The 11,228-nt window shown below is 38.4% G+C and overlaps 1 protein-coding gene across 1 annotated transcript in view; it reads left to right on the forward strand.

Annotated features, from left to right (window-relative positions):
* Window positions 1-4,706, forward strand: part of cahz (carbonic anhydrase) — a 6,530-nt gene extending 1,824 nt beyond the window's left edge. Inside the window, exons 3-7 of the mRNA XM_053651574.1 lie at window positions 1,015-1,133; window positions 1,869-1,961; window positions 2,063-2,125; window positions 2,261-2,416; window positions 3,631-4,706. Coding sequence (XP_053507549.1) covers window positions 1,015-1,133; window positions 1,869-1,961; window positions 2,063-2,125; window positions 2,261-2,416; window positions 3,631-3,750 — 551 coding nt within the window. The 3' untranslated portion in view covers window positions 3,751-4,706. The remainder of the gene's footprint in view (window positions 1-1,014; window positions 1,134-1,868; window positions 1,962-2,062; window positions 2,126-2,260; window positions 2,417-3,630) is intronic.
* Window positions 4,707-11,228: the final 6,522 nt, after the last annotated feature.

Consider the following 11,228-nt stretch of genomic DNA (forward strand, 5'->3'; position numbering starts at 1 on the left):
CTTCTGAAGTAAAGGAAGCTCATAGAGCCTCCGGGTCATTATTGCGCATTTAACACACTCTTTAACAGGTCTTTTATTTTGTCTTATTCGTTTTAAAGTGAGAGAAAACAGAGAGGCTGGCGTTAAACTCCTCTGTCCTGAAGACGTCAGAAAACGCTGTAAAAAAAGCGCTGACACTGGAGACTCCTTCCAGAAATGCTCCATAAATGTCTCCTGGAGCAACTGTAATTTCTTGCTGTTGCTTTTTTCTTGCTGTGGCTGTAGAGCGGGACTCATGTGATAAGCAGGCTCTCAGCGTTAGTCCTCTGTGTTTACTTCAGTCCTAATGCGTGATATTATGGGATGGAGAATAGAGTCAGAAGAGCGCGCCGCACTTCACGCTACACTGCCCGTGAGCGGAGCGGGTTGAGAATTTCCTTCTAAGAGAGAACACGTAGGGCTTTTAGACACTGAACCAATGATAAGATGATAAGAAACGGTCCCTAATTAATCCCGTCCATCAGGGATGTCTTGGAAATGTATGACGTTTATGGGGCAAGCAGATATTTCGCTCAGGGTCACAGTGTAATTACAGTCGCTGGATATTGTGTCTGGAGTCGCTGCTCTGAAGGGAGTGTGTCACTACATGGGAAAAGAGAGATAAGGTGTTCTGTCTCTTGGGGAAAGGAAAGACATCCTGCCGTAGTGTTTGCTGTTCTGCACTTTGTTTAGCTTCAATTGACCTTTAATCCAAACGCTAATGTGGCATAAAACACATAATAAAGCTAGTAGGGAGCAAACACTCACGAAAATGCTTGATTTCTTTTCTCCTCGATGTAGGTCATACTGTATAAGAATTATATTAAATTATATTTAAATCAAATGTAACTGATCAGCTGACACATTTGTAATGTCTGAATAATCCAGTAATCCAAACTATTCCTTTAGACCAGAGAACATATCCATGTGTTTAAAATGTATACTGCAGCTCCCTGACTATAAATTGTGTGTGTGTGTGTGTGTGTGTGTGTATAGTTCTGACCGGTGGGCCCGTCACTGGCACCTACAGGCTGAAGCAGTTCCACTTCCACTGGGGCGAGAGTGACGACAAAGGGTCCGAGCACACGGTCGATGGCATTAAGTACCCCTGTGAGGTAACACAATGTCCAGTGCAACACACTCTGACCACGCCCACTCTTTCCTGTGGATACTCAGACCACTCCCATCTCACCTGTGGATACTCTGACCACTCCCACCTTGTTCTGTGGATACTCTGACCACTCCCACCCTACGCTTTGAATAATCTGACCACTCCCACCCTATTCTTTGAGTAATCTGACCACTCCCATCCTATTCTTTGAGTAATCTGACCACTCCCACCCTATTCTTTGAGTAATCTGACCACTCCCACCCTATTCTCATGAATAATCTGACCACTCCCACCCTATTCTTTGAATAATCTGACCACTCTCACCCTATTCTTTGAGTAATCTGACCACTCCCATCCTATTCTTTGAGTAATCTGACCACTCCCACCCTATTCTTTGAGTAATCTGACCACTCCCACCCTATTCTCATGAATAATCTGACCACTCCCACCCTATTCTTTGAATAATCTGACCATTCCCACCCTATTCTTTGAATAATCTGACCACTCTCACCCTATTCTTTGATTAATCTGACCACTCCCACCCTCTCCTGTAGATACTCTGACCGTAGAAACCGTGGGAACTTTTCTTTAGAAATTTCAGCTATAGCGTTTTATCTTTCTCAGCGTCTTCCACTCTGAGTCATGCCACCACAGAAGGTTTCACCACGAACCTCAGTAATATCTCACCGCTTTTTCACAACTCTTTTTTTTAATCTCGCTTTGTTTTTTTTGCCCTCAGCTCCATCTGGTGCACTGGAACACCAAGTACCCAAACTTTGGTGAGGCCGTGAACAAACCCGATGGCTTGGCGGTTGTCGGAGTTTTTCTGAAGGTCAGCGTTTTAACCAAAGCACCACATCTCAGACGATTCTCCTGATATTTATAGATTCAGATGTGTCACGTATAACTTTTTCCTCTCTCTTCCTCTCTCAGATTGGTTCTGCCAATCCCCGGCTGCAGAAAGTTCTCGATTCCTTTGATTCCATCAAAGCAAAGGTGACTCTCCATTCACTCCTTAACTCGTTGCGTGTTTTTTTTAGCTCATAAATACAACCTTCTGTGACTTTTTTTTCCCTTACTTTACTCAATTTCTCACTCTTTTTTCCGTCCTGCTCTCGTGATTTCCCTCAGGGTCAGCAAACCACATTTTTGAACTTTGACCCCAAGAACCTATTGCCTGCCTCTCTGAATTTCTGGACTTATGAAGGTTCTCTCACCACACCACCTCTGTATGAGAGCGTCACCTGGATCGTCCTGAAAGACCCGATTAGCGTGAGCTCTGCTCAGGTACGCAATTCATTCAGCCAAGGAATAATTCAGCCAAAACTGCTAGCACAACTAGCGCCCGGCGTATGCAGAAAGATTACCACAGGATCAACTTTTAATATCTAAAACTGTTCAGATTTGATTGTATCTCAGTGAGTAGCATAACTACCGCAACATCTAGCTAGTTTGGCTGTATTATATTAAATAATTATACTTTCTAATTAGTAAAAGAGATGTCGCTTCAGTATATCGAAGCTAACTTTGCTATGTAGCTTCAACTGATGCTAGGTAGCTTTAGCTGTAACTGCATTTTTAAACTAGTTTTTTTTTAGTGATGGACAATCACGGTGACGGACATGACGTTCAGATATGTTTCAGTCAGCGTCTAACAAATGAAAACTGCACATTTTATGCAATTCATGCTAAAAGTTATATTAAATAATCCAACATGTTAAAGCAGTTAGCATGACTCCACTCTGAGGTGACACAAAGCCACTTTAAATAGATTCAAACGTCAGGTTTTTTCATATTAATAAGTTCGTATGTACACAGCTTACGTTAATATTTACACACAAAAAGAAAAACAGGGAGGGTCCGTGACTGGTGTTTAGTAAGATTAGATTATCTGAACACTCCTTGAAGTAAGCGCAAGCGTCACATACAGAACTGATCGCTTTTTTAAAACGGCAGAGCGTGGTAGCTGAACCTTTTCAGGCCGATACCATCTCTCACACCTCATGGTTTTTTTTTCTCTCAAGTGGCAGCGCAGGTTTTTCCTCACAACATTCTGTCACGCAGGTACACAACCACATCCGTGCATATTCGCTTCAGTCCTAAAGGTGTCATCGAAATAACCTTTAACGTTTAAACATAGTGTATAGTGAGCGTATAGTGTGAGGTCAAGAAGACTGTCGAGCTCTGTGGCACACACAGGAAGTGAGTAGGAGTGCATTTGGCACAAACAGGATGTGGGCTCAACTTTGCAAGTTTCCTATAAGTTTACTGCTCTCCCACAAACACAGGGTGAAATAAAGGTTCACATGCTGCATGGAAGTTTATGTGAATTTGAGAATATCTAACCGCTGCTTGATGTTATTATTACAACCTGTCTTTCTGTGTCAAATGGCTGTGCATGTTTGTACATGTAGTATTTGTAGACTTGCATGGTTTTCTAAAAGGCATTCAAGTACAAACCAATTAACACTTTTTTTTTTCCCTCCTCTTTCCTTCTTCAGATGGCGAAATTCCGCAGTCTGTTGTTCAGCTCAGCGGGAGAGCAACCTCGCTGTATGTGCAATAACTACAGACCCCCTCAGCCCATAAAGGGACGCAAAGTGCGCTCCAACTTTAAGTAAACTGCAGAACGCACCTCTGACCACACCCACTGAACGCATCTCAGCCAATCGTAATGCTTCTTTTCCTCAGAACTCTGCAAATCAATTCTAAGTTAATTCTAAGTTAATTTGAATAATTGACTCAAATTAAACAAATGCTTTTGGGTTGGTTCAGATGAATCTGGTTCAGATGAATCCGAAGATAACACAAAATCTAAAAAAATTTTTTAAAAATGCTATGAATCAGTTGGTTCATTTGTTTAAATTGACTCATTTGTGAACTCACAGTTGATTTGGTTCAATTGAACCAGTTGCCATAGTACAAAAGACTATTAAATGCTGTGAATCATTTGAACCGTTTTGTTTTAGCTGGTCAAGATGAATCAGTTAATTTGAACTCTAAAATTGAATTGTACAAAGTATTATGAAATTAACCACTCATTATTTGGTTCATCTAACTTTTGAAGAACAAACCCGACATAATAGAAAACGCATGAGTCAGTTGGTTAATCTATTCAAATGAATCGACTCCCAATCTCTTACAATTAGTTACATGTAAAACTGAAGACCTTATTGTATTAATTATTAATATTTTACTTTTTAATTGTGAAGACCTTCCACATTTTAGGAAAGAAAGAGTAATACTCACTATCCTCATTAGTTTCAGCTTCCTTTATTCCCGTTGTTGGATTATCTACTGAATGTTTAGTTTTTATGTGTTTCAGGTTGAGATGTGTGAAATGTTCAGGGTGCAGAGTGCAGCGTAGAAGAAACCCTCTAGCACTTTTCAACATATAGGACTTTATGAAATTCACTCGACAAAGCAGCTAAAGTATAGAGAACTAGAGAAATTATAAAATGTTAAGATAAAGATTATTGCTTATTGCTATTAATGTTAAGGTAAAACAGTGCCTGTTGTTTTCTGAGAGGGTGGAACTCTTACGAATAATAAATTAATATATTTAAAGATTATACAAGTGCCTTGTTTTTGTTTGAGAAAATTGAAAGCATTCACACGTCGGTTATAAAGCTATAACAGTCTGGTGTCTTTTGTACAACTGATCCTAAATGAAACATTAATGACGTACATCATGACATTTTGTTTTGAAAGTGACTCGCCTGCTAATCCTTTCAGACTATTCTTTAGTCTTCTCTCATCTGTTCTATACAACTAGCTACTGATTAGCTACTGACAAGCGAAAACATCCCTCAGGCTCTTTTTACCATGATCACATTCAAGGAATATTTTGTTCTTAAACAATTAAGCGAATGACTCATTGACTCATTTGTTCAACCGAATCAGTTCCTTGTTTGAATTCTTCAATATTACATAATAAAATAAAAAAATTTGAATGAAGACCTGACTCATTTAAACAACCTTGTATAAATTTGCCCAAAATATATCAGCTGCCATATTGGACTTCTGAAGTATTACAAAATAATAATAATAATAATAATAATAATAATAATAATAATAATAAATGCTTTGAATGATGAATTGACTCATTTGAACAACCTTGTCTTAATTGGCTCAAATGAATCTTTTGCTGTATTTCAATTCTGAACTAATATAAAGTAATAGAAAATGCTTTGAATAATGAATTGACTCATTTGAACAAACTCTTCTGATTTTGTTCAAACAAATCAGTTGCTGTATTTGGGTTATTAAATAATAATAATAAAAACAAAAACACAATAGGCTTTAAACGATAAACTGATTCATTTGAACAAACTCACCTAAACTGTCGCAAATGAATCAGTTCCTGTGTTTGAATTCTTAAATTTTACTAAACTATATAAACACTTTGAATGATGAATTGACTCATTTGAACAACCTTGTCTTAATGAATCGTTTGTCATATTTCAATTCTGAACTAATATAAAGTAATAGAAAATGCTTTGAATAATGTGTTGACTCATTTGATTCAATTGAACAATCAACAAACATGAATAGGAGAAAATATAGAACGACGTGAATCAATTGGCGATTTGCCTCAAATGAACTGAATCTATGGAGTGAGCTCACTGGGGAAGTTGAAGCAGCACTTACAGTATATTATGGTAGAACACACACACACACACACACACACACACACACATATATATATATATATTGTTTGTCATTTTGTGTTGTGATCTAACAAGCACGTGCAATTAAACAGTGAATTCACACCAGGCCATTTCACCTTTGTTTGCGCTGCGATTATGAAAGACGTATTCATTAAGTGTTGGCACACATTTCTGGATACCATGCTCCCACTTCTCATTACTGCATTGACATGTGGCTTGTGTAGGGTTGTGTGTGATCGTGGCGTTTGTCCTTTTTGAGGTCTCTGCCAGCTTTGCTTATCCAAGCATGAATAGCTTTATTCAGCCTCAGTTATGACGGCATGAGACACAGCGAGAACACTGGCCTGTATAAAAAAATCATATAAAATAATGTTGTGCTTTGTTTGAGCATTTGGAGATTAAACGCCAAGGTTCGTCTATAATATACGTTACAATATGACCTCGACAAATCACAACAATCTGCTGAGACTTCGAGCCTTGAATTCCTTAAATATAGACAGCAAAAATATTTTCAATCATATGCAATTAAATCAACATGACCAGGTCGGTGCATCCTTCTGCGCGTGCTAATAAAAATCACCGCTTATTAGACTTAATGAACATTTAATTCTGCTTTTGCTCTTTTGTACCCTGTAAATCTATTACTAAAAGGAGATATTCAGCCTTAGCATGTGCATGAGCAATACCGAGATGTCAGTTTTTATCCTCTGATTCACATGGGTTTAGATCCTGAAAAGTCTCCTATTCAGAGTTTGACAAAAGAAAGAATGTGTAATTACGTTCTCCTACGCTTCGGGCTAGTGCAATCAGTCTAAATACATGTCTCACTCTCACTGTCTGGTTACAGAGGAGAGACATTAGAGTGCAGACAGACAGGGAAATGGAGGAGTGATGATAAAACGAGCTGGAGACAGACAAGAGGAAGAAATGAGAGGAAGTGAGACGTATCAGGAGTTTAAGCGTCCTCTTATGGTGCACTATCTGCCAGCATCATTCATTACATAACAATAAAGCCAATAATAATAATAATAATAATAATAATAATAATAATAATAGTTTGTATAGCTCCTTCCATATTGAAATACACATTAACTGCTTCTATGCAAAACTCTTCTGCAACTACAAGGAAAATATTGACTTCCTGTTTTCTTTCAACCCCATGTTTGTTAGCAACAAGCTAGCTAGCTAAGTGTAATGAGCGACGTATATTTTCCTCCTCAAAACACTGAACTTTATAGACAGGGTTATAGGGTTATACATACATTTGTCTGTATGTTGATTGATCTAAAGCATATACAGTACAGTATAACGCCTTCAAAGATAAGAAGTGCTGCTGTGTTTGCTGTTTACGCCGTGAGCCGCCATGTCGGTCTGACGTCACGCGCTGAACTCGGGATTGAGTCGACCGTCCCAGTTTTCCGTGTTTGAGGGGGTGTCTTCTTTTGTTTTTCCGAGTCAGAGGTCGGAAAAACAGAGTAACCAGCCTTAGTTGATCCTTTTAAGGAAATAAGACAGAGGGCGGAGCTAATTTCAGGGCCAGAAAAAAAACATACAATTGAAGCATGAAGTAAAGAAACTAGGCCGATCCGATCCACTGCACGACAATATCGCAAATGTTTAAGAAAAACAGATTCTTAAAAGTATTTCTTAATTGTATATAAGCGGTGGCTGGTCGCGATATTAAATAGGCAGGATGCAAAATATTCTATGACTTATCGGTAACTCTGCATAGCTATTCATCACAGGAGTGAAAGTATTCTGCCTCCTCACAGGAACACAGTCACTGAAAGCACAACAGGAAACAGACACTGGTCCCTCCATTAGGCAGCTCTTTTTTTTCAAAGCACACAAATATTCTTTCTGTAATTTGCCTATTTGTCTTCTAACTTCCTTCTAATTTCTCCTCCAGTCCTCGGGTTGATGTTACCGGGTGCGTCTGAGCAGAAAAATACACAAAAATGTGCTCTGAAAGAGGAGAAATTGGGGGGAAAACATTTTAGATAAATGCATGCAGACAAGATAATGGCATTTATGTAAATCAATATGCTACACTGTGTGTGTGTGTGTGTGTGTGAGAGAGAGAGAGAGAGTGAGTGAGAGAGAGAGAGAGAGAGAGAGAGAGAGAGAGAGAGAGAGAGAGAGACAGAATCCAGGAAATTGAGTTTAATTATCCTAATGTGTGCAATCGGGGGTTTCTGAGGTGTTGGCAGATGATGTTGATGTGGTTAGCGATGGGAAAGTAGGCTGCAATTCTGTGGAATAAAAACCCTTTGCTTGCACCACACACACACACACACACACACACACACACACACACACACACACGGGCACAATGTCGATCGTTCGATGAAGGTTTCAGAGTACTTTAATAGTAGGAGCATAGTAGTTACCCGAGGATTTGAGTTGCAAACTGGCCAACACACACACAAACACATACACACTTCTCCAAAGCGGCTTAGCATCATATAGCAACTGAAAAAAAAGGACTGTGCTATCCATTTCACACGTAGCTAAAGCAATATATCTGTTCCGCATTCCTTGGCATGAAGACCAACTAGCATAAAGCATTAACGGGTCTGCTAGCCATAAAGCTGTTTTTGAGGATTTGAGGATTTATGGCGGTATAACTCTCTCACGCATGACTCAAAAAATGGTTAAAATGCTTGTTTTAGGGATGGACTGATCACTGCTTCTGTGCTTTATTGTTGATCAGCTTAGCGCTAAAGTTTAACAATCGTAGTTAGCATCATATCTTCACAGAAACGTAAAAGGGAACTAGCACTAAAACTAGCCCTGAAACAAAAGTCCGTTTTCTTTACATTTAATTTAAACTTGACGCACTCGCCAGAGATAATGTTTACTTTTTGCTGTTGTTGTACAGAAGTCAGCAGAAGAGTGGGCGAGTCCCGGGGCTGTGCAGCTCGCTGATAAGCACGCTGATAGGGACGGGGTGTGTGTGACCCTGAGTGTACAATTATGCAACACCCAGTGCACAAATACACAGCGTTTCTTTTTTTCTGTTTGAATAATGCCTGATGATTAAAAGCTGTAAAGGAGTACTGTTGGATAAACACAATACCCAAATCAGTCACTGTGATGTAATCAGCAACAGACTGAATGCATTCATGAGTAATGCATGACTGTCCAAATAATGTCCACAGACATGTTGGCTCACTGGAGGGACTTGATTACTTCGACTGAAGTGAATCGTTAAAACGAACTGAACGTCGTAAACAGATTAGAATTTATATTAATAAAGAAATAATAAATAGACGGAGTTAGACGTCAGTGCGAAAGAACGCTACATGGTGCACAAGACAACCTCATGCAGACATTCACAACAATCAAGTAATACGATTGTTGTCATTTTGATTCGTTTGATTCACCAGAAACTCACCAGAAACTCTATAATCTGGACAATTACAGTTACAGTAATAACTGAAGTTAAACCTTTAATACTATTTCTTATAATTAATAGATATTAAAGCTCATTTTATGGATTTGATTCTTCTGAATCATTCATTTAAGTGAATTGAAACTTTCACATGTTGATTCATTTGATTCACCACTTAGAGTGGTGTCCAGAAACTCTAAACTCCATGCTATTTAAAGTAACTGAAGTTATATCTTTAATATTATTGCTTACAAATAATAGCCACTGATGTTACAGTGTGGCTCATTTTAGGGACCTGATTCTTTTGAATCATGCACTTAAATGAATCTTTGCATATTTTGATTCATTTGAATCTCTAATCTCTAGACTAACTGAAGATAAATCTTTAGAAGAGAGTCCTTTAAAATGAACTAATCATTCAAGTCAAAAACACCTATAAACATCCATAAACATTAGCATTAACACTCAGATGAATGAAATGAACATCATTTGTTGAGTGAGTTTATTTATTTATTAGCATGAGTGCTAATGTTGTTAATATGGACGCTAAAACACAAATATGTTAGCCATTTGTGAGAAAAGTGTTGCTAGGCAACTGGGAGACATGTACTGTATGCTAAGCACAAGCTTGGAACAAGAACTGAGGAACATGTTTGCTTAGCATAAGTTAGCTAATTACTGAGGTGATTTAGCTAGCACATATACCGACAATGAACAGGCAGGATGATCAACCCAGTCAAAACTATCAAGAATATCAACTTTTCTTTCAGATGTGTTGGTAAATTGCTAAGAAATGATGACTTATCACTAAAATTACAAACATTAGCATCGAGTCATTTGGCGTTGTTGTGAATGCTACAGTAAAGCTAATAATTTTATCTACTCCATCTATTTGTATATTAGCAGTTCTTTCATTTCTGTTAGCTTTTTAAGCTGTCTAGTTACAGATACTACATTTATAATCAGATGTATACTTTTATAATCAACTGTTGCATCAAAAGGCGTACTGTCAGTTACACCAGTTTGGATCTTTGAAGGTGAAATTAGCAATAAGATTACTGAGAGAGATTAATCAGTAAACTTTAAGACCTGTGCTACAGGATTTACAGGTGTGTGAGTGCACACTGCAATACAGATAAAAACAAACACACTACTTTGTGTTGCTGCCGATTCAGTGCTTACCTAATAACCTTCTAGCTCTGAGCTGAATTATATTTGCCGAAATCGTAGCAGCTAAATTGATGTTTTACGTCCTCTCAAACTCGCTTGTAGCCGTTTCTAAGCCGCGATTTTGTATTTAATGTTAGCTAGCATTAGCGTATAACCTGTGATACCATGTGAGCGAGAACAGGGACGAACTTGTGGATGTTCCACAACCTTAAATATAACCGTCATTGGATAAACGTACGATGGAGTGATCATTAAAAAGTAAATAGTCGTCTAAGAGGATAAACAATAAAAAAAGCTCCATTCTGGAGGTTCGAGGTTGGAGATAGAAGGCACTAATTACGGTTACTCCTCTATGATGTGAATGCACTGTTAACCTGTCTGTATGCTTGCAATGAATTATGGGAAAGGATTGACACCGAATGACTATTTTATGACTGTAACAAAGAATTTGTTAGAGCAGATCGTGTGTTGCTTTAGCATCAGTTGGTTACTGGTACAAACACTATTTAAGCATGACTAGCATGACTAACATTTGCGCTGCATGTATACGCCTGTTACAATTTTTATTTCTCCTGCACACGGTTGCAACTCTGAACACAAACGGCCTCAGGGGATTGTGACGCGCCCAAATTACACATCTTGTCTGTATGCTTGCAATGAATTATGGGAAAGGATTGACACCGAGTGACTACTTTATGACTGTAACAAAGAATTTGTTAGAGCAGATCGTGTGTTGTTTTAGCATAAATTGGTTACTGGTACAAACATTATTTAAACATGACTAGCATGACTAGCATTTGTGCTGCATGTATACGCCTGTTACAATTTTTATTTCTCCTGCACACGGTTGCGACTCTGAACACAA

The sequence above is a fragment of the Ictalurus furcatus genome, chromosome 20 (assembly GCF_023375685.1).
Source record: "Ictalurus furcatus strain D&B chromosome 20, Billie_1.0, whole genome shotgun sequence".
NCBI classification, from domain to species: Eukaryota; Metazoa; Chordata; class Actinopteri; order Siluriformes; family Ictaluridae; genus Ictalurus; species Ictalurus furcatus.